This window comes from Equus asinus, chromosome 11 (assembly GCF_041296235.1).
Source record: "Equus asinus isolate D_3611 breed Donkey chromosome 11, EquAss-T2T_v2, whole genome shotgun sequence".
In the NCBI taxonomy this organism is placed as follows: Eukaryota; Metazoa; Chordata; class Mammalia; order Perissodactyla; family Equidae; genus Equus; species Equus asinus.
Genome location: NC_091800.1, coordinates 2,551,653 through 2,576,033, shown reverse-complemented (window position 1 = coordinate 2,576,033; position 24,381 = coordinate 2,551,653). Strand labels below are relative to the sequence as shown.

The 24,381-nt window shown below is 36.0% G+C and overlaps 1 protein-coding gene across 2 annotated transcripts in view; it reads right to left on the bottom strand.

Annotated features, from left to right (window-relative positions):
• The window catches only part of RNF17 (ring finger protein 17), a 154,370-nt gene extending 130,739 nt beyond the window's left edge, over window positions 1-23,631 (bottom strand). For both annotated transcript variants that reach the window (XM_070520312.1, XM_070520313.1), the window contains exons 1-6: window positions 23,502-23,631; window positions 21,316-21,410; window positions 16,352-16,443; window positions 12,973-13,084; window positions 11,923-12,003; window positions 10,476-10,576 (exon numbers count right to left, since the gene is read on the bottom strand). In XM_070520312.1, the coding sequence (XP_070376413.1) occupies window positions 10,476-10,576; window positions 11,923-12,003; window positions 12,973-13,084; window positions 16,352-16,443; window positions 21,316-21,410; window positions 23,502-23,631 (611 nt within the window). The remainder of the gene's footprint in view (window positions 1-10,475; window positions 10,577-11,922; window positions 12,004-12,972; window positions 13,085-16,351; window positions 16,444-21,315; window positions 21,411-23,501) is intronic.
• Between the last annotated feature and the right edge of the window lie 750 nt (window positions 23,632-24,381).

The following is a 24,381-nucleotide window of genomic DNA, read 5'->3' as shown; positions in this document are numbered from 1 at the left end:
AGGGCTAATCTTCCTCAAAAAAAAAAAAAAAAAGTGAATGACAAAGAAAGAACACTCAGGGCAGCAAGGCAGAAGAAAACAACCTACAAAGAAATCCCTAACAGACTTTCAGTAGATTTCTCTGCAGAAACCTGACAAGCTAGGAGAGAATGGAATGACATATTCAAAACTTTAAAAGATAAAAATCTTCAGCCAAGAATACTCTATCCAGCAAACATATCCTTCAGAAACGAGGGAGAAATTAAATCTTTCCCAGATAAACAAAAGCTAAGGGACTTCATAGCCAGGAGACTCCCCCTACCCCAAAAGAAATCCTCAAGAAGTCTCTCATACCTGAAAAAAGAATAAAAGGGAGAAAGGGGTGACAAAACACAGAGTAAGGAGACAAATAGAATCAGAATAGGATAGCAAATATTTAACCACAGCATTAGGATAAAGGGAAGGAAAACACCAAAAACAAAGACAATCTTGTCAATTTAACCACAAACTCACAACACAAGTTGGAATAAGATATGAAAATAACTTAGTACGGGAGGTGGAAAGGGACTGAATAAGTTTAGACTAGGAAAATAAGAGGCCATTAGAAAATGGGCTATGTTATGCACGAGATGCTGAACACAAACTTCAGGGTAGCCACTAAACTAAAAAGCAGAACAGAGACAAAAAAAATAAATAAGGAAAAAACTAAGAAACACGGCATAAGAAGCTGAAGAAATCAAGGGGTAGAATAAAACACACAGGACGAGAAAGTAAGGAAATGCAGAAAAACTAGAAAGCAAGTGACAGAATGACAGCATTAAGCCCTCATACATCAATAATTACCCTCAATGTAAACAGATTGAACTCACCAATAAAAAGACACAAAATGGCATGATGGATTAAAGAACAAGATCCAACAATTTGTTGCATCCAGGAAACATACCTCAGCCCCAATGACAAATACAGGCTCAGAGTGAAGGGGTGGAAGACAATACTCCAAGCTAACGGCAAACAAAAGAAAGCAGGTGTCACAATACTTATAATAGACAAAATAGATTTCAAGATAAGGCAGGTAAAGAGAGACAAAGATGGGCAATACATAATGATCAAAGGGACACTCCATCAAGAAGAAATAACGCTTATAAATATCTATGCACCCAACACAGGAGCACCAAAGTTCATAAAGCAACTATTAACAAACCTAAAAGAAGATATCAAATGCGACACAATAATAGTAGGGGACCTCAACACCCCACTCACATCATTGGACAGATCATCCAGACAGAAAATCAACAAGGAAACAGTGGAATTAAACGGAAAGCTAAACCAGTTGGACTTAATAGACATACATAGAACACTCCATTGCAAAAACAGAATACACATTCTTCTCAAGTGTGCACAGAACATTCTCAAGGATAGACCATATGTTGGGAAACAAGGCAAGCCTCTATAAATTTAAAAAAATTGAAATAATCACAAGCATCTTCTCCGATCATAATACTATAAAGCTAGAAATTAATTACAAGAAAAAAGCTGAGAAAGGGACAAAGATGTGGAGACTAAACAATATGCTATTGAACAAGCAATGGATCATTGAATGAATTAGAGAAGAAATAAAAAAATATCTGGAGACAAATGAAAATTATAACATGCCACACCAACTCATATGGGATACAGCAAAAGCTGTACTAAGAGGGAAATTGATCACAATACAGGCTCACCTTAACAAACAAGAAAACTTCCAAATAAGCAATCTCCAATTACACCTAACTGAATTAGAAAAAGAAGAACAAACAGCCCAAAGTCAGCAGAAGGAGAGAAATAATAAAAATCAGACCAGAAATAAATGCTACTGAAACAAAAAAGTCAGTAGAAAGGATCAATGAAACAAAGACCTGGTTCTTTGAGAAGATAAATAAAATTGACAAACCCCTAGCCAGACTTACAAAGAAAAACAGAGAGAAAGCTCAAATAAACAAAATCAGAAATGAAAGAGGAGAAATAACAACAGACTCCACAGAAATACAACAGATTATAAGAGAATACTATGAAAAACTATATGCCAACAAAATGGATAACCTAGAGGAAATGGATAAATTCTTAGATGCTTCAACCTCCCAAAACTAAGTCAAGAAGCAGCAATCTGAACAGACCAATCACAAGGAAAGAGACTGAAACAGCAATCAAAAGCATCCCAAAGAATAAAACCCCAAGACCAGATGGCTTTCCTGGGGAATGCTACCAAACTTTCAGAGAGGATTTAATACCTATACTTTTCAAGCTATTCCAAAAAATTAGGGAGGATGGAAACTTCCTAACATATTCTATGCGGCCAACAACACTCTGATACCAAAGGCTGACAAGGACAGCACGAAAAAGGAGATCTACAGGCCAATATCACTGATGAACAAAGATGCAAAAATTCTCAACAAAATTTTGGCAACCTGAATTAAGCAATACATCAAAAGGATCATACATCACGATCAAGTGGGATTCATACCAGGCACACAGGGATGGTTCAACATCTGCAAATCAATCAACGTGATAAACCACATCAACAAATTGAGGAATAAAAACCACATGATCATCTCAATAGATGCAGAGAAAGCATTTGACAAGATCCAACAGCCATTTATGATAAAAACTCTGAACAAAATGAGGATAGAAGGAAATTACCTCAACATAATCAAGGCCATTTAGGACAAACCCACAGCCAACATCATACTAAATGGGCAAAAACTGAGTGCCATCCCCCTGAGAACAGGAACGAGAAAAGGATGCCCACTATCACCACTCTTATTCAACACAGTACTGGAGGTTTTGGCCAGAGCAATTAGGCAAGAGAAAGGAATAAAAGGAATCCAAATAGGAAGTTAAGAAGTGAAACTCTCACTGTTTGCAGACGACATGATCTTATATAGAGAAGACCCCAGAGAATTCATTGGAAAATATTAGAAATAATCAACAACTACAGTAAAGTTGCAGGGTATAAAATCAACTTACATAAATCAGTAGCATTTCTACATTATAATAACGAACTAACAGAAAAAGAACTCAAGAACACATTACTATTCACAATCGCAACAAAAAGAATAAAATACCTTGGAATTTAACTAAGGAAGTGAAAGACCATACAAAGAAAACTACAAGACTTTCCTGAAAGAAACTGATGACAACATAAAGATACGGAAAGACATTCCATGCATATGGATTGGAAGAATAAACATAGTTAAAATGTCCATTCTACCTAAAGCAATCTACAGATTCAACACAATCCCAATCAGACTCCCAATGACATTCTTTACAGAAACAGAAGAAAGAATCCTAAAATTCATATGGGGCAACAAAAGACCCCGAATTGCTAAAGCAATCCTGAGAAAGAAGAACAAAGCTGGAGGTATCACAATCGCTGACTTCAAAACATACTACAAAGCTACAGCAATAAAAACAGCATGGTACTGGTACAAAAACAGCTGCACAGATCAATGGAACAGAATTGAAAGCCCAGAAATAAAACCACACATGCATGGACAGCTAATCTTTGACAAAGGAGCTGAGGGCATACAATGGAGAAAAGAAAGTCTCTTCAACAAATGGTGCTGGGAAAACTGGAAAGCCACATGTAAAAGAACAAAAATTGACCATACTTTTTCAGGATTCACAAAAATAAACTCAAAATGGATCAAAGACTTAAAGGTAAGACCTGAAACCATAAGGCTTCTAGAAGAAAATATAGGTAGTACACTCTTTGAAATCAGTATTAAAAGGATCTTTTTGGACACCATGTCTTCTTAGACAAGGGAAACAAAAGAAAAAATAAACAAGTGGGACTTGAGACTAAAGAGCTTCCAGAAGGCAAAAGAAACCAAGATCAAAATGAAAAAACAACCCACCAACTGGGAGAAAATATTTGTAAATCATATATCCGATAAGGGGTTAATCTCCATAATATATAAAGAACTCACACAACTGCACTACAAAAAGATAAACAACCCAATCAACAAGTGGGCAGAGGATATGAACAGACATTTTTCCAAAGAAGATATACAGATAGCCAATAGGCACAAGATGTTCAACATCACTAATCGTCAGGGAGATGCAAATCAAAACTACTGTTAGATATCATCTTATGCCCATTAGAATGGTTACAGTCACCAAGACAAAAAAATAATAAATGTTGGAGAGGTTGTGGAGAAAAGGGAACGCTCATACACTGCTGGTGGGAATGCAAACTGGTGCAGCCACTATGGAACAGTATGGAGCTTTCTCAAAAAATTAAAAATAGAATTACCATATGACCCAGCTATCCCACTACTGGGTATTTATTCAAACAACTTGAAATCAACAATTCAAAAAGACTTAGGCACCCCTATGTTCATGGCAGCATTATTCACAATAGCCAAGACGTGGAAGCAATCCAAGTGCCCAACAACTGGATGACTGGATAAAGAAGATGTGGTATATATATACAATGGAATACTACTCAGCCATAAAATAAGACATAATTGTCCCATTCGCAGCCACATGGATGGACCTTGAGGGAATCATGTTAAGTGAAATAAGCCAGCAAGAGAAAGACAAACACCATATGACTTCACTCACGTGGAATATAAACAACTTACAGACAAAGAGAATAATTTGGTGGTTACCAGGGTGAAGGTGGGGGGAGGGTGGTCACATGGGGGCAGGGGCACATGTGTACCGTGTTTGACAAATATTAACATACAATTGAAATTTTACAATGTTATTAACTATTTAGACCACAATAAAAAAACTTAAGGGGCCAGTCTGGTGGCGCAGCAGTGAAGTTGGCATGTTCCACTTCAGTGGCCTGGGGTTTGCCGGTTCAGATCCCAGCTGCAGACCTATGCTCTGCTTGTCAAGCCATGCTGTGGCAGGCATCCCACATATAAAGTAGAGGAAGATGGGCATGGATGTTAGCTCAGGGGCAGTCTTCCTCAGCAAAAAAAAAAAAAAAAAAAAAAAGAGGAGGATTGGTGGCAGATGTTAGCTCAGGGCCAATCTTCCCCAATAAAAAAAATTTTTTAAAAACCCACAGTTGCTAAAAACTTCAAAAATTAGATAAAATACACAAAGTTAAAAATCCAAGAACTCAAAGTAATCTAAGTAGAATAAACTCAGAGACTCCCATACTGCAACGCAATATAATCAAACTGTTGAGAGACAAACAGAGAATCTTGAAAGCAGCAAGAGAAATGCAATTTGTCACATATAAGGGATCCTCAGGAAGATTATCAGCTGATTTCCCAGCAGAAACTTTGGAGGCCAGAAGGCAGTGGGATGACATATTTAAAGTGTTGAAATGAAAAAAACTGCCATTGGAATTCTATACCAAGCAAAACTGGCCTTTTAAAAATGAGGGAGAAATTAAAACATTCCCAGATAAACAAAAGCTGATGGAGTTCATTACCAATATATCTATCCTACAAGAAACGCTAAAGGGAACCCTTCAGGTTAAAATGAAAGAAGGCTAGAAAATAACTCAAAGCTATACAAAGATACACATTTCTGGTAAAGGTAAATACACGGACGAATATAAAACCTAGTGTTACTGACAAATACTTAAAATGACTATAAATCTATGTTAATGGGTACACAATGTATAAAGATGCAATTGTGACAACAAAACAAAAAGAGAAGAAGAGATAGAGATGTGAAGGAGTAGACATTTTGTACACAATTCAGTTAAGCTGGTATCAATTTAAAGTAGACTGTTATAACTTTAGGATGTTATATGTAATCCTCATGGTAACCACATAGAAACTAACTATAGAATATGCAAAAAAAATGAGAAGGGAATCAAAATGTGTCACTACAAAAAAACAAGTAAACAGATGGGAAGGTAGTAATAGAGGAAATGAACAACAAAAATCTATTAGACATATTGAAAACAAATAATAACACGGCAAAAGTCCTTCTTTACTAGTAATTACTTTAAATGTAAATGGATTAAACGTCCAAATCAAAAGTCACAGAGTAGAAAAATAGATTTTAAAATATGACAGCATACATAGTAGTTGGGTCTATAACACACTCATTTCACATCTAAAGACATACATAAGTTGAAAGTGAAAGGATGGAAATGTCCATGCAAACAGTAACCAAAGAGATCTACGGTGCCTACATCATCAGGCAAGACAGACTTTAAGTCAAAAACTGTTACCAGAGACAAAGAAGGACATTCATTATATATTGATAAAATGGTCAATTCACCAAGAAGATACAACAAATGTAACACATATATGCAACAAATATATGACCTCTAAAATATATGAAGCAACACTGGCAGAATTAAAAGGAGAAAGAGAGATCTCTACAATACAGTCATATGCCGCATAACAACATTTCAGTCAACGATGCATCACATATACAACAATGGTCCCGTAAGATTAGCACCTTATCACCCAAGTGTGTAGTACGCTATACCATCTAGGTTTGTGTAAGTACACTCTCTCATGTTCGCAGAATGACAAAATCGCCCAATGACACATTTCTCAGGATGTATCCCACTGCTAAGCAACACATGACTATAATAGGTAGAGACTTTAATATCCTACTTCCAGTAATCGATAGGAAAACCATAGAGAATATCAATAAGGAAACGGATTAAACAACGTTATGGACCAACTGGACCTAAGAGACACAGACAGAATACTCCACCCAACAACAGAGAAGACACATTTTCCTCATACATACATGGAGCATTCTCCAGGTTAGATTAAATGTTAGGTCAAAAAACAAGTCTTACTAAACTTTAAAAGATTGAAAGTATGCAAACTATCTTTTCTGATGACGATGAGATGAAACCAGGAATCAATAACAAATATGTGGAAATTAAATAACATACTCCAAAGCACAAATGGGTCAAAGAAAAAAAATCACAAGGAAAATATTTTGAGACAAATGAAAATAAAACATAAAATATCAAAATTTATGGGATACAGTGAAAGCAGAGCTAAAAGAGAAATATATAGCTGTAAACACATCAAAAGAGAGATGGCAAACCAACATCTTTACACCTCAGTAACTAGAAAAAGAACAAACTAAACCCAAAGCTGGCAGAAGGAAGGCATAATAGGATTAGAGTGGAGATAAGAAAACAGAGAACAGGAAAAAATAGAGAAAAATCAATGAAACCAAAAGTTGGTTCTTTGAAAAGATCAAAATTGACAACTCTTTAGCTACACTGACAAAGAAAAGGGAGAAGAGTCAACTTACTAAAATCGGAAAGAAAGTGTGCACATGACAACCAATTTTACAGAAATGAAAAAGAAGAGAGTACTATAAAAAGCGGCACACCAAAAAACTGGATAACCTAGATGAAATGTACAAATTCCTAGAAACACTCCACCAACGAAGACTGAATAATGAAGAAAGAGGAAATTGAACAGACCAATAACAAGTAGGGAGATTAACTCAGTAATCAAAAACCTCCCCCAAAAGAAAAGTCCTCAACCAGGTGGTTTCACTGGAGAATTCTACCAAAACTTTAATGAAGAATTAACACCAATCCTTCTCAAACTCTTCCAAAAAACTGAAGAGGCAGAAATAGTTCTTGACTCATTCTGAGGCCAGCATTACCCTGATACCAAAACCATATGAAAACACTACAAGAAAACTACAAACCAGTATCTCTTATGTGTACTGATGCAAAATCCTCAACAAAATACTATTAAATCAAATTTGGCATCATATTAAAAGGATAATATATCATGACCAAGTAGAATTTATTCTTGGAATGCAAGGATGGTTCAACATATGAAAATCAATTAATGTTATACACCACATTAACAGCAAAAAGCAAAAACCCCTACATGATCCTCTCAACTGATACAGAAAAAGGATCTATTTCAACACCCTTTTATGATAAAAACACTCAAACTAGAATTGAGGGAAACTATTATCAACATGATAAAGGCTATATATAAAAAACCCATATATATGGCTAACACCACACCAGATGGTGAAGGACTGGCAGCTTTTCTTCTAAGATCATGAATAAGATAAGGATGTGGGCTTATGCCACTGCTATTTAACATATTACTGTAAGTTCTAGCCAAAGTAATTAGTCAAGAAAAAGATCAAAGGCAAATTGGAAAAGAAGTAGTAAAATGATCTCTTTTTGCAGAATATGATCCTATAGGTAGAAAATCATAAAGATGCCATAAAAATACTAGTAGGGCTAATAAATGAATTCAGCAAAGATGTAGGATACAAAATCAACACCAAAAATCAGATGCATTTCTATATACTAACAATGAACAGTCTCAAAAAGAAATTAAGAAAACAATTCTTTTTACAACAGAATCAAAAAGAAGACCATACTTAGGAGCAAACTTAGGTAAGGAGGCAAGACTTGTACACTTGTTTTATACTACACGACACTGCTGAAAGAAATCCAAAAAGACAAAAATAAAAGGAAAGACATCCCACATTCATGGATTAGAAGATGTAATATTATTAAGATGTCAGTATTATCCAAAGCAATATACAATTCAAAGCAATCTCTATCAAAATCCCAATGACGTTTCATTCAGAATAGAAAACCCATCCTAAAAACCACACAGAATCTCAAGGGATCCCAAATTGCCAAAACAATCTTGAAAAGAAGAACAAAGTTGGAGGGCTCACACATTCTGATTTCAAAACTACAGTAATCAAAACAGTGTGCTACTGACATAAGGACAGATAGACCAACGGAATAAAACAGAGAGCCCAGAAATAAATTTTCACATATATGTTCAACTAAATTTTGACAAACATGCCAAGACCATTCAATGAAGAAAAGACTGTCTCTTCAACAAATAGTGCTAGGAAAACTGCATATCCGAATGGGAAAGAATGAAGTTTGACCCTTCCTTTATACCACATACAAAAATTAACTCAAAATGAATCAAAGACCTAAATGTAAGAGCTAAACTATAAAACTCTTAAAAGAAAACATAGGGGAAAAACTTCATGATGTTAGATTTGACAATGATTTCTTGGATATGACACCAAAAGCACAGGCAACAAAAGAAAAAAACAAACGACTTTATAAAATTAACAACTTTGGCGGATCAAAGAATGCAATCAAGAGAGTGAAAAGGCAACCCACAGAATAGGACAAAATATCTGAAAGTAATATGTCTAACAAAGGATTAATATGAAGAACTCCTACAATCCAGTAACAACAAGATAAACAATCCAATTCAAAAATGGGCAAAGGACTTGAATGGACATTTACTCAAAGAAGATATACAAATGGCCAATAAATAAGCACATAAATAGATAATCACATGACCAGTCATTAAGAAAATACAAATCAAAATCATGATACTATTTCATAACTATTAGGATGGTGATTATCCCAAAAAAAAAGAGCGGTTGGCCCTGTGTCCGAGAGGTTAAGTTCACGCGCTCGGCTTTGGCAGCCCAGGGTTTCCCGGTTCAGATCCTGGGCACAGACATGGCACTGCTCGTCAGGCCATGCTGAAGCGCTGTCCCACACAGCACAACCAGAAGGACCTACAACTGGAATATACAACTGTGTACTGGGAGGCTTTGGGGAGAAGAAGAAAGGGAGGGGGGGAGATGATTGGCAACAGCTGCTAGCTAGGTGCCAATCTTTAAGGGAAAAAAAACAAAAAAAGGGAAAGTAATCATTGGTAGGATATGGAGAAATTGGAACCCTTGTGCACTGCTGGTGGGAATGTAACATGCAGCCACAGTAGAAAACAGTTTGGTGGTTCCTCAAAAAGTTAAACATAAAATTACCATATGCTACTAAACTGTACACTTAAAAATGGTTAAAAAGAGGGCCAGCCAGATGGCGCAGTGGGTAAGTTCGCACTTTCCACTTCGGCAGCCCAGGGTTTGCTGGTTTGGATCCCAGATGCGGACCTATGTACCGCTTGTCAAGCCATGCTGGCACGGATGTTAGCTCAGGGCCAGTCTTCCTCAGCAAAAAGGGGAGGATTGGCAGCAGATGTGAGCTCAGGGCTAATCTTCCCCAGAAAAAAAAAAGAAATCATATATACCAGACTTTTTTTTAAAAAAATGGATATATAACTGTATGATATTTGTTTAGAAATGAGTATTAGAAAGTATCAGAGTATTATTTGCTCTGATGCAAATAAACACATGAAAAAATGATGGGACTATGTATAAGAAAAAGTAAGTTTGCATTTTCCCAAGTATGCTGAATTATATAACAGTGATTCAGAATTTGAAAATATTTTTCTGTGCTAACTGCTTTAAGAAAGAAGCTTGTTTATTTAACAGGCAGCTTTGGGACCAAAGGCAAATAGCCAAAATAAAAAAATAAAAGAATTGTTCTTCATTTTAAAGTTGTAAACATCAGCCTGTAGGGACCACCCATCACCTTCCAAACTTCTTTAAAAGTTACTCATTATTTCAATCTATACAAAGGAATAAAATGACAAGTTAAGGTTAAAAGCTTTAGTTTCACCAAGTCTATATTTTTATGTTATTACCTGGAACTAAGAGAAGTAAAAAGCTGATCAAACTGTTTCTCCAGAACCTCTATAAGACTGACTCTCTCTTCTTTTGCTTGATTGTGTATATCTTCAAGCATCTGGGAAAGAACATAACACACAGGCTTAATTTGGTATTTTTATTTTGTAGAAATTGTACTGTTCAACGTAATTTTGAAAGTAAAAGGTACTTTTTAGACTTTTCAAAATAACACAAGAGTAGATTAGATAAAAATGGAATAAGTCACAAAGTTCAACTTTGCAAGATCACATCTTTGTTGACACTTTGTACTGATAAATTGGCAAAAAGGCCTAGAAAATCCACTATACTTTCTAAACTTCTTTCTTATAATTTTTTATGATTACAGGAGATGAGTCATTTTGGAAAGCTGAATTTCTCTCCAGCTGGGTCATGTGGCATAACTGACAGTCTTTGGAACAGCCAATTCCTTGAATAAAACTTAAAATATAGTATTAAAAAACATACTTGAGTTCAAACTTTATTCCATATACTTGCATTTTTAAACAAAAATATCAGATAAGTACAATTTTTTCTTTGATTTAAAAAGGATTTAAGGATCTTTAAGGTTATTATCAACTTTGTTGCTTGAGATCTGTGACCCCTTTTTCCTTCCGATTTCTCCCTTTTGGAATGGGCATGTCAATTCCTATGTCCAATCAATGTATTTTAGAAGCAAAAAATTTATTATCTAGTTTCACAAGTTCACTGGTGGAGAAGAATTTTGACTCAGGATGAATCATACCCTGAACCTCATCCATACCTGATTTAAAAGACATTTAGATGACATTTTGAACTCAGAGTTGATGCTGGAATAGGTTAAGAATTTGCAGTATTTGGGGATGGGGTGAATGTATTTTGCATGTAAGACAGACACGAACCTTGGGGTGCCAGAGGGCAGACTGTTATGGGTTGAATTTTGTCCCCTCCATCCCAAATTCACATGTTGAAGTCTTAACTTCCACATCAGCTCTAACCTTTTGGATGCCTTCATTGAAAATTTGCTGTTTCTGGGTGCTAAGGACCTTGTTCTTTGTCACCAAATGAGTGAGTGACTCTCTTGGGTGATGGGGTAAGGAAGAAAAAGAGCATAAAACTCTTTGTGTAACGGTATATAGTCAAATAACAAGTAACGTTAGATAGATGATTTCAGTGCTTCTAAGACAAAGTTCAGCTCACAGCAAGCAGAAACCATGGTTCCTTAACAGAGCTCCAATTTCAGTAGGCTGCTAGCATAGCAATGCTATGAGCTATGAAACTAATCCTAGCAGGCCATGGGAGTTTTCCATTTTTCTGTGTTTCTCTATCATTAGATTACCATACTTAATAACTTAGTGCTAAGCTCTAACTTCAGGAATATTACATCCAAATATAAACATTTAACAAGAACATGCCTTAATTCATGATAGAATTATTCAAAATGCTTACTTTCACAGCAATACTTAATTGTTCAAAATTATAGCCTGCTATCTTTAATGCTTCATCAATTTCTTCTGCAGTTTTAGTCTCCTAAGAAGGGGAAAGGGGACCACATACAAATATAAAATACAAAAACAGATGCTTAGATACATTATATTAGTTGCAAAAACATCAAGCTACCATTCTGGTTACAAAAGCAACATAGACCCACTACAGAAATCTGAAAACAAGCACAAAAATTACACTTCTAATCCTACTTACCCAGAGATTAAAAACCATTAACATTTTACCATTTTGGTGATAGCATTCTAGATTTCTTTTTTTAGATATCTTTTTGAAAAAATGCAATTACGTCCTGTAACTATTTTGCAATATAAAACTATGTTGAAAAATTTATCATGGCAATAAATGTACACACAGAAAAACTAACAGTTTTTAAGAAAAAAGATTATAATTTTCCCATGTTAAGATTTAAACTTGAAGTAAAAGCAAGATTAAGATAGCCCCTCCCCGAGCCCACTAACGATCTCCTTAACAAAGAGACTTAATACTTCATTCAATAGCATTTTGGGGTTTGTTCTATTTCTAATTTTAAATTTAAAAAAAATATTATTTAAAGTTATCAGGTGTGGTAACAGGTGAAATTCAATCTTCCAACAATAGCATCATCAACAAGTGCTTTAGGCCTTGCGGATGCGATTAAAAAATACTTGGAAAATCGCACTTAGAACTTAGAAACTTGTACTTTATACAAGTTTCACAGAATCTGAATTCAACAACCAGGTTAAAAGGGAAGAAGCTGCATACAGGTAAACATCAAGAACACTACCGAGTTGGTCAAAGGTAGAATGGGCTGCCTTAGGAAGAAAAGAGAATTGTTCAAGCATAGTTTAGAATAAAACAAAAGATTCTAGTAAGGAGTGAAGGTTTACCTCTGTTAACCGTTAAGCTTCCCAAAGAATCTATAATTATAGGAACCTTGAAAGGAGAGGAAAGCTAAGCTACTAGAGACAAAGTAAAACCGTCTGGCTTCATCTTCATGAATAATATGTTTCATACCGCCATTACAGTTGATGGGTTCAAAACACTCCTGCGTGTGGAGGTTGAATGTGCTGAACCAATAGTTAGCTGATCAGCAGTCTTTTTGAAGTCCTGAGAACAATTCTTTATCCTGAAAAATGCCAAGTACATTATTTTAAATACCAACATTTGTATAATGGTTTTAACCTTCTATTCTGATTTTTACCCTCTATGAAAAATAATTCATATGACCATTTATAAGAACATGCACAGTGGGTCCTCAATTATGGTAAGTGAAGAGAGGGAAACCACGACTAAATATGCTTTCATATAAAACTTAATTTTAGTAAAGAATTCAACTTCTTAACAAATTCCTAAAAATAATAGCTTACAATATAAACTGGGCTTTAATTTCCTAATCCTTTCTCCTTACCTGACATTTTTTGGTAGAGATGTTGATAAACACTGAACTGTCTTAAGCTCAATTAAAATAAGTACTTATATACATGAAAGCCAGCTATTAAATAAAGGTACTTACAGGCCTGGATAATTTACAACAAGGTATGAATTCACTAGGTAAGTTAATTTGCAAAGAAAAAGTTGGCTGCACTTCTCTTGCACAGATGCTAGAGTTTTTGCCTATTTTTATCTTTATGTCCCCATATTTGCTAGCACACAGTGAACAGTGTTTGCTGAATAAGTTAATCATAAGCCTGTAATAGTTTATGGAGGAAACTATGATGTTTAAATACGTTACTCTTACAGAGAGAAGTAATAGTCCAAATAATTTTTAAACACTCAATTACTTTGAAAAGTGAATATTCATGTTCTTGAAAACATATATGAGTGCTTTAGCCCATAATGGAAGAGTTCATTATTCAATTCCTGTTTCAAAATATTAAAAATAAATCAGGAAGGAAGTACATCATGTAACAAGGGATACTTCTTTTAAAAATATACAACTATTTTAAACCAAACTCTACTGAAATTAGGGAACAGGCGCTTCTAACATAAGTATACTCGACAGAGATAATTTAATTTAAAAAATGTTAATTTGGAAAAAAATTTGAGTACTTAAAATGGATTCACCTCCTTCTGAAACTTCACTTTGCAACCATACTAGATATTATACATATCTAGACAAGAGTACAATCCGATTTGACTTCCATTATGTTTAAAAAGACAAAATTTCACATAGAAGTCCAGATTTCTATCTTCTCTTGGGGGAAAAAAAAAAGGACAATCTGGCAACACTGGTCTAGACTTAACTCATAGCAATAACTGGCTGGAGCTGAGTAGGGGCTTCCTCCTTTGGAGAGAGCGAACCTTCCTTCTCTCGTCTGCCACAATCCTTACGACTCATTGTTTAAACTCAGTCTACCTCATCCAGTAAGTCACCTGTTAGACTCCTGTAGGTGTTTAAATTTGTTATGGCCATTGACTCACATGGAGCCAGAAAGATTCCTAAAGATTTATTCTAATCACTCCATACAGGGATCAGGGAAGAAGTGACTGGTGAATACAAATATAGGAGCTGGAAGAAGTATTAGCATTCAATAAGTCTGAGTTCTGCTTCTGTTTCTGTTAATACCCAGTTGCTAGACTTTAGCTACATGACTTTTCTACCCAAAGAAATAACTACAGTCATGCATTGCTTAACAGTGGAGATACATTCTGAGAAGTGTGTCTTTAGGCGATTTCGTCATCCTGTGAACATCACAGAGTGTACTTACACAAACCTGGATGGTTTAGCCTACTACACACCTAGGCTCTATGATCCCAATCTTATACAGTCCATTGTTGACTGAAACGTTATGTGGTACATGACTATGTAACTATTCTTTTGGTTTATAAGCATCCATTTAAGTCTGGACAGAAAAAATACAGTAGTTCTGTGAAAAGCAACAAATGCTAGTCTAAAGAATTTCAAATTTTATTTAGATAGGTAATGAAAAACCATAAAGCAGGAAAGAGTCTGGAAGTGCTAAGGAGGTAGGCAAAAGAGAGTAAGAGAATTAAAGAGGGTAATAGAAATAGAAGATACTCTACGAATATGGGAGATATTGTGGAAGTTAGAACCTGCAGGAGGTAAAACAAACGAGATATGAGGAATTGGGGTGATTTATAGATGCTTGGTGCCATTAACAAAATTGAAAAGTTCCAAATGAGATTGATCTTTGAGGGTATCCTCTTAATTTCCCACATAATTTACTATCATATTTAATATGCTTTACGAAGTTAAAAGTTATACAAAAATATAATTCTCATCTGATTAGGATCCTAGTGAATTAATAAGAAGGTTCTTTAACTCTCAAAAAGTTGAAAAGTCAGGGGCTGACCCTGTGGCCAAGTGGTTAAGTTCGCAAGCTCTGCTTTGGCAGCCCAGGGTTTTGCCAGTTTGGATCCTGGGTGCAGCCATGGCACCGCCCATTAGGCCATGTTGAGCTGGCATCCCACGTGCCACAACTAGAAGGACCCATAACTAAAACATACAACTATGTACTGGAGGTATTTGGGGAGAAAAAGCAATTAAAAAAAAAAAGATTGGTAACAGTCATTAGCTCAGGTGCCAATCTTTAAAAAAAAAAAAAAAAGGTTGGAAAGTCAAACTTTCCCATTTTTCACCATGATTCATCCTACAGTCAACCCTAAATATAAACTTGCTTAGGATTGAGAAAAGATTTCAGAAAACTATAGCAAGTGTCAAAATATCATGGTTCTTCATCTAACAAACAATTATTGCATGTTTACTGTGTCCTGCACCAGAAATGCAGAAAGCAATAAAATGTGTTCCACATCCTTAAAGCAGCTTATAGACAGAAGGAGACATATATAAATAAATTAGTGCAATAAAAAAATCACATAAGTGCTTGTCTCTAACTAGGATACGTTAAAAAAAATTGCGCGTTACTAATTCAAAAAGAGCATTTATTAATACATACATGTGCAAAGTCTTAAAGAAAAATGAATAGAAGAAGCCCAAGGATATGACTTTTCCTTTTCTAAATCACCTCTCAAACCACCTCGTCCCCAAATCCTCCAGTGTATTGTACTCATGCTCCTCTTAACAATCAACAGAGATATATGTTATTTTGTTTCTCTATACCTTCCTCTCACCCAGTATCAATAGCTTTTGCTAGTATCATACTCAGCTTTTCCTGTTTTGACATAGTAGTGTTGCATTCTTTTTGTTTTTTTGTTTGTTTTACTTGAAAAAATGAGAAACTAATGCTGCTTCTATAGGAGTTGAATTCTCCATTTCATTAACAGTAAGACAAATTATAAACTTAAAAAGCACTCTATAAATAATAAATTAGAGACACTGATCTAAGAATGCCATTTTATCAATAATTCTAAAATTACTCTTTCAGAAATACACTGAACTTTAAATATTAAAATAAGTGTACACAGAACATACTTTTCAGGCTGTAGTTTTTCAATCAAAGAATCTTCTTTAATACATCCATCTATTGGATAGTAGCCTTGTCTTGTATTTATGGCTGTAGCAACCTTAGGACAAAAGATTAAAAACAAAAAACCAGAAAGTTATTCAATAAATTCTGTTTATCCAGAATTCAAACAACTACTGTGCCAATCATAGCTAAAGTCGGTAATAACCTTAAAGATCCTTAAATCCTCTTTAAATCAAATAAAAAATTGTACTTATAATATTTTTACCCTATTTTAATTTTTTAAGAAATAAGTAATTTAGAAACTATTAATTAAACAGAAGATTAACTAAAATACTGCATTCTACCATAATTCTAAGGAAATACTTGCAACAATACTTTAAAAATTTACTGTAAAATTCTTATAATGATATCTTAAGGTGTGTTCAAAACTCTCAAAATATTTAGGAATAAATTTAATAAGAAAAATATAAGCTTTAAGAAAAGAAAACCAAAAAAATTTATTGGGGATCATAAAACAAGAAATGAATAAATGGAGAATCATGTTAGGTTTCTGGAGGCAAAGATCTAATATCCTAAAATACATCTAATATAAAATTAATACAATTTTAAAGTTCATATGGAAAACATACTGCGCAAGAATTACAAAAATTTTAACATACCATTCAGTAGAGATTTATTCCACCAGATAATAAAGCTACTGTAATTAAAACACTAGGGTACTGACAGAATAAATGAAAAGAAGAAAGCCCTGAAACAGATCCACATACATACAGGAATACAGAATCCATGTAGCATTTCAATTAACTACAGGAAGGATTACTCAGTAAATGGGGTGGGAAAGTCAGCTAATCATTCTGAAGAATAAAGTTATACACCCATCCTACATCATATGAAATACATTGGCAAAGGATTAAATATATACCTTTTTTAAAAATGCGATGTAAGTATTGAAAAAATATATGTACATTATCACTCTGAGATGAGAAGATATGCCTAATCAAAGAAAACCTACAAGCCATGAAGGAGGGGGGAAAAGTGACTGAAGAATGAAACATTTCTGAATGGCTAAGTGTAATAAACAAAATTAAACGTGAAAGATTGGGAGAAAATAGTTAAAATACACAGCACAAGCTGTTAATATTCCTATTATAGTATTACTATACTTCACATGAAGTATTCTTACAAGTTAGGAAAAAGACAATTCAAAAAGAAAAAAATGGAAAGGATCTAAAGAGCCTCCCAGAAGAGGAGCTGAGAAGTCAGCATGTGAAAAGTTGCTCAATTTCACTACTAATCAGGGAATTGCAGTTTAAAACAAGGAGATACCCATTTTTTGCCCATCAAATTGCCAAACATTAAAACAAAAATGAGGGGCTGGCCCCGTTGCCAAGTGGTTAAATTTGTGCACTCCACTTCAGTGGTCTAGGGTTCGCTGGTTTGGATCCTGGGCTCGGACCTAGGACCACTCATCAAGCCATGCTGTGGTGGCGTCCCACATAGAAAAGCTCAAATGACTTTACAACTAGGATATGCAACTATATACTGGGGCTTTGGGGAGGGGGGAAAAAAGCGGAAGTTGGCAACAGATGTTAGCTCAGAGCCAGTCTGCCTCACCAAAAAAAAAAAAAAAAAAAGACAAATGCAAACATGGATTTATTTTGGAGCTAGAAATTAACAGAACTTGACAATGGATTTTTTTGGTGGGAGTGGGTTTGAGGAATTGTGCAAAGATCCAGCAAAAAATTTTGAAAACCACCTAAATGTTGATCACAAATGGATACGAATGACAGCACTTATGTACGATGGTTTCTTATGCAGCCATTAAAAGTAATGCAGGAGACTCTCATGAGAATAGGTTAATGCTCCCAAGAGAAATAAAGTAGACTACTAGATGTTATAATTGCCCATTCAAATATATATCTTTGGCGGGGAAGATGATGTTCTGCCAAGGTTTTAAGTTATGATGTAGCAAAGATAGCCATGTTCCAATTATTAGATAATTGGGGGAAAGTGTGACTTTTAACAAACCACATTGAACCAAATGTTGTTTCTAAGAACTTCCCCCCCAAAACACTGGGGGCTAAAACCTTAATTTCTATATGCCTCTTCATTTATCCCCCTTTGGCTTAGCATTTATAGTAAAAGGTTATTGTTATTTTTAACACAATTGATATGTGATGCTTCTTCCAGAAAATTTAAGAAAATATTAAATACAACTGATTTAAAACATTTCAGTTAAAATTGTGTAAAGATTCTTAACTTGTGATATATATCATAAAGATCCCCCCACAGCTTGTCATTTAAGTTTTATTTTTGGTGGTGTTTTTGCTTGTTTGTTTTTGTTACTCACAAACGAAAAAATGTGGTCAAATTTAACCAGCATTTCTTCTATGGTTTCTGACTTCAGTGATATGATATGTTTAACAAGGCTTCCCTACCCAAGATTATACAATTATCTATATTTTCTCCTAGTTTACATTTTCAGTTTGTATGTTATTAACATTTCCAATCCACATGGGATTTTAATATAAATTAATTACTTATTGATTGGATAACTTATCCTTTCCTCATATCCCAATATATTTTTGGACTCAGGTCCAAAAGATCAATAAAATGCCATTATTTCTGGAATGATACCTAAGTATGATCCTATCCTTGAACAAAATCTGCCATCTTGCTGTGCAAACTATCATTCAAAAGCAAGGCAGCAATGTTATCAGAAATCATACTACTATGAAAGATAAAGACCAGCAGATAAATCCATATTCACCCAAACTCAGAAATAAGAACAAAAGTAAACTCATTATCCTCAACGGAATCATTTTAGGCTTAAGTTTGAAATAAACTGCATTACCTAGGCCTCCAATGTTAAAGATAAATTATAATATAAGTCTCATGTGGATACACACACTTAAATCTTACTTTTTAGAGTACATACAGTCAGCCTTCCACATCCACGGGTTCTGCATGTAGTGAACATGTACAGACTTTTTTTCCCTCATCATTATTCCCTAAACAACATAGTGTAACAACTATTTACATAGCATTTCGATTGTATTAGGTATTATAAGTAATCTAGGGATGATTTAAAGTACATTGGAAGATGTGTGTAGGTTATATGCAAATACTACGCCATTTTATAAAAGGGACTTGAGCATCTGTGGATTTTGGTATTCACGAGGGTCCTGGAACCAATTCCCTGGGGATACCAAAGGATAACTGTAATTTTTAGAGAACACACACCATTTAAAAGTAATAAACTACAATCCCAAAATAGTCTATAAATTCAGACTTTTCATTAATTTAGACTAGATTCTTCCATTCTCTCTTATTCAAAATAAATATTAGATATCAGCAAAAATTTAAACTGTAAAAAATAAAAGAGTGGTAACAATTTCAAGAAGGTTTCTTGAAGGACTCCTTTAAATAGTGACTTTAGTGCATCTGAAGAATCTGCAAATAGTCCTTTGTCAATTACCTGGGCTGACAGCACAGAGGAAGAGGGGGAAGGGAGGGAAGAATGGGACGCATCACATATCTCCCAAAGTAAGAGTCAGAACTACTCAAAATGATACAAACCAGATTTGCCACAATCCTAAAATCAAAACCAGTATTTGTAAACACACTATAAACACTTGTATAGATGTTATCCAAAATATTAAAAATAATACAAGTATAATGATTTAAGACCATTAAACACGAAATCACGTGCCAAAAAAGGCAAGAGGTTTACTGTTCCAGCAAACTTACTGTTTTTTGAGTATCAGAACAGGGTGGATATGGGCAGACACAGTTCCAGCTGCCTGCTCCCTCCCTTTCCCTTCATTTATTCTTTACCCCCCACAAGACTCATTTGTTAGGGATTTTCCATTAAAACCACAGGAGCTGGGCTCCTCTTTATCTTAACTAAGTAGCCAGCCACATCTGAGAACCCTAGTGTCAAAAACAGGAAAGGAGATCGGAATTTCCTACAATAAAGGCCATAAATTGTAAAGTTTCTAATTCTAAAACAGACATCTAATATGTAAATGTTTCTGCTATAATTAAGACTTTCATTTTTAACCTGCAAACCAGTTAATCCACACCTAAATAACCAAGGGTCAACTATAACACTTATCTTAATGATCTTAAAGCTTGCAGAGAACTTTTACATAATTCAGATTTGACTTTTACAATCCTGTGAGATAAGAAAAGCAGGTATTTCCATCTCACAAATGAGGAAACTCAGGCTTAGGGTGACAGAACCAGGACTGCATTCCAGGTCTTCTGCCTCCGTATTAACTCTCTGCCACACTGCCACAGAAAACAATAGACACAAATCCTCATCATCTGATCTACCAAGCGGAACATTAAGAATTTAGAGATTAAAACAACTTTCCAGGAACACACAATATAAATTCAACTACATTTGTATTCGTAGTAAATGCAAAGGATGTTCAGTAAATTTTATTCTAAATCTTCAATTTGTTCTCATTAGGGGTCCATAGATTTCAGTGCAATTGTACTATTTTGAATGCTTCTGAAGTTACGATTAACTTTAGGCCACAGTTGTGCCCCTCTGTCTTTTTATACTACATCTCTACAAATGTAAATTTGATGACACACAAAGGCTGAGGGTCAGGAGGAGTTAAAAATTTGCTTGCATGGCATTGGTGTGGAAAAAGGGGGTAGGGATTTGAAAAAAATATACTTTGTTAAAATAAAAATAAAGAGGCAATTTTCCATGGAAGTCTCCAAAGAGTCAAAATACACAGGATAATTAGTATATGACCTTAACCTTGTCTTCTTCTTGATCACTTTAAACAATTATAAAATGGATGGAAAAAGCTTTTATCTTTTGTTAGGCTTCTTTGCTTAAAGGTGCAGAGCAAAAATGCAAGTTTTTAGTTTCTAACTGAAAGCACATTGTATTTCTCTAGAATTTTTAACATTAAGTTGTAATGCATTCAGTATGAAAGACAAAACTTACCTCACAATCAGGGCATACAATTGTGTTGTATTCTTCAGTTATTAACAAGCACAGCTCACAAAAATCATGTCCACACTGAAGTTCATGGTGTTGACCTACCGACAAAATTCTATTGTGAATCAACTTTCCACAGTTCGTTAACAGTGAATGTGTAATATTAATCAGAAGGGAAAATTAAAAGGGATTCTCTCATATAGGAAAAGATATCTAGTTTAGTCAGAAATGGATGACTTATTAAACAAAATTCAGGGGAAACTATACTACTCAGAAGGAGGAAGAAAAATCAGAAAGAAAGGCAGGCAGAGCTACATACTGTTGTTTGCATTCATTTAGACAGTTATTTAGTACCTATAATACTCTGTGCCATATCTTATAATCATGCAGAGTGCTCTGTCATACTTCATTTGATCTTTGTAAATATCATGACTAAGTAGGCTGGGAATATGACATTCAACCTAGAGAGGAAAACCATTTTGGCCATCCAGGAAAAGAATACAATCCAGACCGCAATCTAGTTCTGTTTCCAAGTCCAGTGTTCTTTCTATTTAATCATACTGCCCTCGACTAATTTTTATTTCCCATCCTGTGAATGGGACAGGGAGGGCCGATATGAGACACCTGTGCAACCTCTCTTTTAAAATGATCTAAGACACTGGCAAGGACAGAAGCCACAGGCTGCTACTGTCACACACACATTTGACCAACATAAAGATCATTTTCTCAAACCTAGCATTTATGAAGGTAAATATCATAATCTTGACTGAAAACCTAATATCAAGATTTTAATACTCAAGTGGAATTTGAAGCTTATCATAATTGTTTTAGCTACGTAACTTCAAAAGATTGTCATTTTAAAAGACTGCAAATAAAAAAAGAGAATAAGAAACTTGATAAAATCAGTCATGTTTTACTAGCAAAAAAATTAGTGTTCTTGCTGATCTATATCATAATTGCATTCTTTTGATTAAAAAAAAGCTTTACAGTTTTTAAGCCAACTAAAATATCTGACACTTGCTTACAACCAAGCTGAACTTTAAAGCTCTATTTAAATTCCAGAGATAATGTTACCAAAGAGATCAAAACTGTTTAAACTGTTCTGTCTTTATAAAATTTCTGATATTGTATAAGTCAAAATAACTTGTGTTGCATTACAGCTTACAAAGCACTTTCGCAATTCTATTATGCATAACCACCGTCTTTCCAACTGAGAATTTTTAAGCATTGTGATACAAATGTATGGAAGAAGCAGTGCTTTTTAAATGTCGTGTTCTAAAACTTTATTTTGTAATTCTTATTTAATTCAAACAACGGAGATTTTCTATGTAACAGCAGAGATCAAAACCCAGGGCAGGAGAAAGTTAGCTCTCCACCAGAAAACACAACTAACCGACTTTCTCTACACGGTTCAGGTTTCCTAAAAGGAGTCCAACTTGGAGGGACTGAGAAAACTAACGGAGTGACTTTCATTTGAAAGCACAAACATTAAACATTTGCACGAGGTAATAAGACTTTTCAGCAGTTTCAGGAGTTGAAATTCAACTGCTCAAACTCGTCGGACACACAGCACTCCAAGGCATTTTACATCACATGAAAACAACTGGAACCTGTTTTCACTGGAGTAGATTCTAAATCAGCAGATCAACTGGAGCGCTGTGTACTTTTTCCCTTGATGTACAAAGACAGAAAAACACAAGATAAACAAAAGCAACGTATCGTTTTCCAAGCAATGCTTCAAGCCAAATTAAGCACTAACGGGACCGTCCGCCCCTAACCCTATCATCTGTTTTTAATTCAGGAGCATTTCACTCTGATCTATTTGTTACTCCTACAAGAACCACACAAGAAAAGTTTCGTTACTTCTTGACCACGAGACGAGGGCTCAAGTTTTCCACCTCCTCTGTCCCGAGCCTGTGCCTGGGGACGTGTGCGAGCCGCGGCTCGGGGCGCGGGGCGCGGGGCGCGGGGCGGGGGGGGGTCGCGCCGGGACGGAGGCCGCGGCGCTGGCGGCTTGCGACACGGTGTCCGCACGCGCCGTGTGCAGCCGGCCAGCCCCCGACGCCAGCTCACCGGCCCCGCTGCCTCGCTCTCGGTTTCCACGCCCGGCCGCCCGCCCGGGGCCTCGGAGAACGCGGCGGGCAGGCGGCGAGGGGCGCCAGGGCCCGCGGCCTCACCCCCAGGCTCCTCACCCGAAGCTCTGGACACCCTTCTTCCACACCGAGTGCACTGAACCTCGCTGGCACCCCAGGGCCGACTCCGCGGCCCCATCTGCCGATAGGAAGACAAGGCGAACCGAGCCGTCGAAGTGTCTGCCGCCATCGTTGCCTCCCTTGGGGTCCCAGCACAGGTACCGCGTGCCAGTCCCGGCATCCCTCGCGGCAGCGACCAATCATCGGACGCAGGCGGCTCCAGATAGCCAATCACTGGGCAAAGAAATTAAAGCCCGCCCCCTCAGTTTGCCGCCGCGGGGGCGCCTTTCGGCTGCTGGTGGCTGTTTTCGGTTTTACCCTGGGGCGGCTCAGTTGTAAGAAATGAGGCCACGTGGTTGTGAAGAACCGTTTACTTTTCAAACCTTTACCAAAACGGTCACCACCTTGAGCACTCTTAGTGCATTCAAATTCAGATTTCGCGTATTATTACTTACATTGTTGTTGACTTCACAGATAGCAAACAATCCTTTATACCGAAGTAATCCCCCTTCCCTAGTATGTTTCAGGGCCGGAGCCCTACACCTGTGTGCCAGGGATTTGAGGGCTTGGCTAATAGAAGCTTCAGTGGAGAAGCCAATCAGTAGCTAGCAGTGGGGAGATTCAATTAACAATTTCAGACTAAGGGGTAGTCATCATTACAGTTGTTGAGCCTAATGTTGTAGAAGTCACTGTGTTGGGAAAGGTTGAGATGCTAAAAATTTATAAACAAGTTCCTGCTTGAGAGGTATGTAGCCCTCTGCCTAAAACGGTAGCATCTGCTAAGGTAGCTTGTGTTAAGTGCCGGAAGAGAGAGACAGTAAAAATTACTGTGTTCTGAAGAGATGATGTCAGTGCGGCCTACAGGGGCATGAAAAGCCTT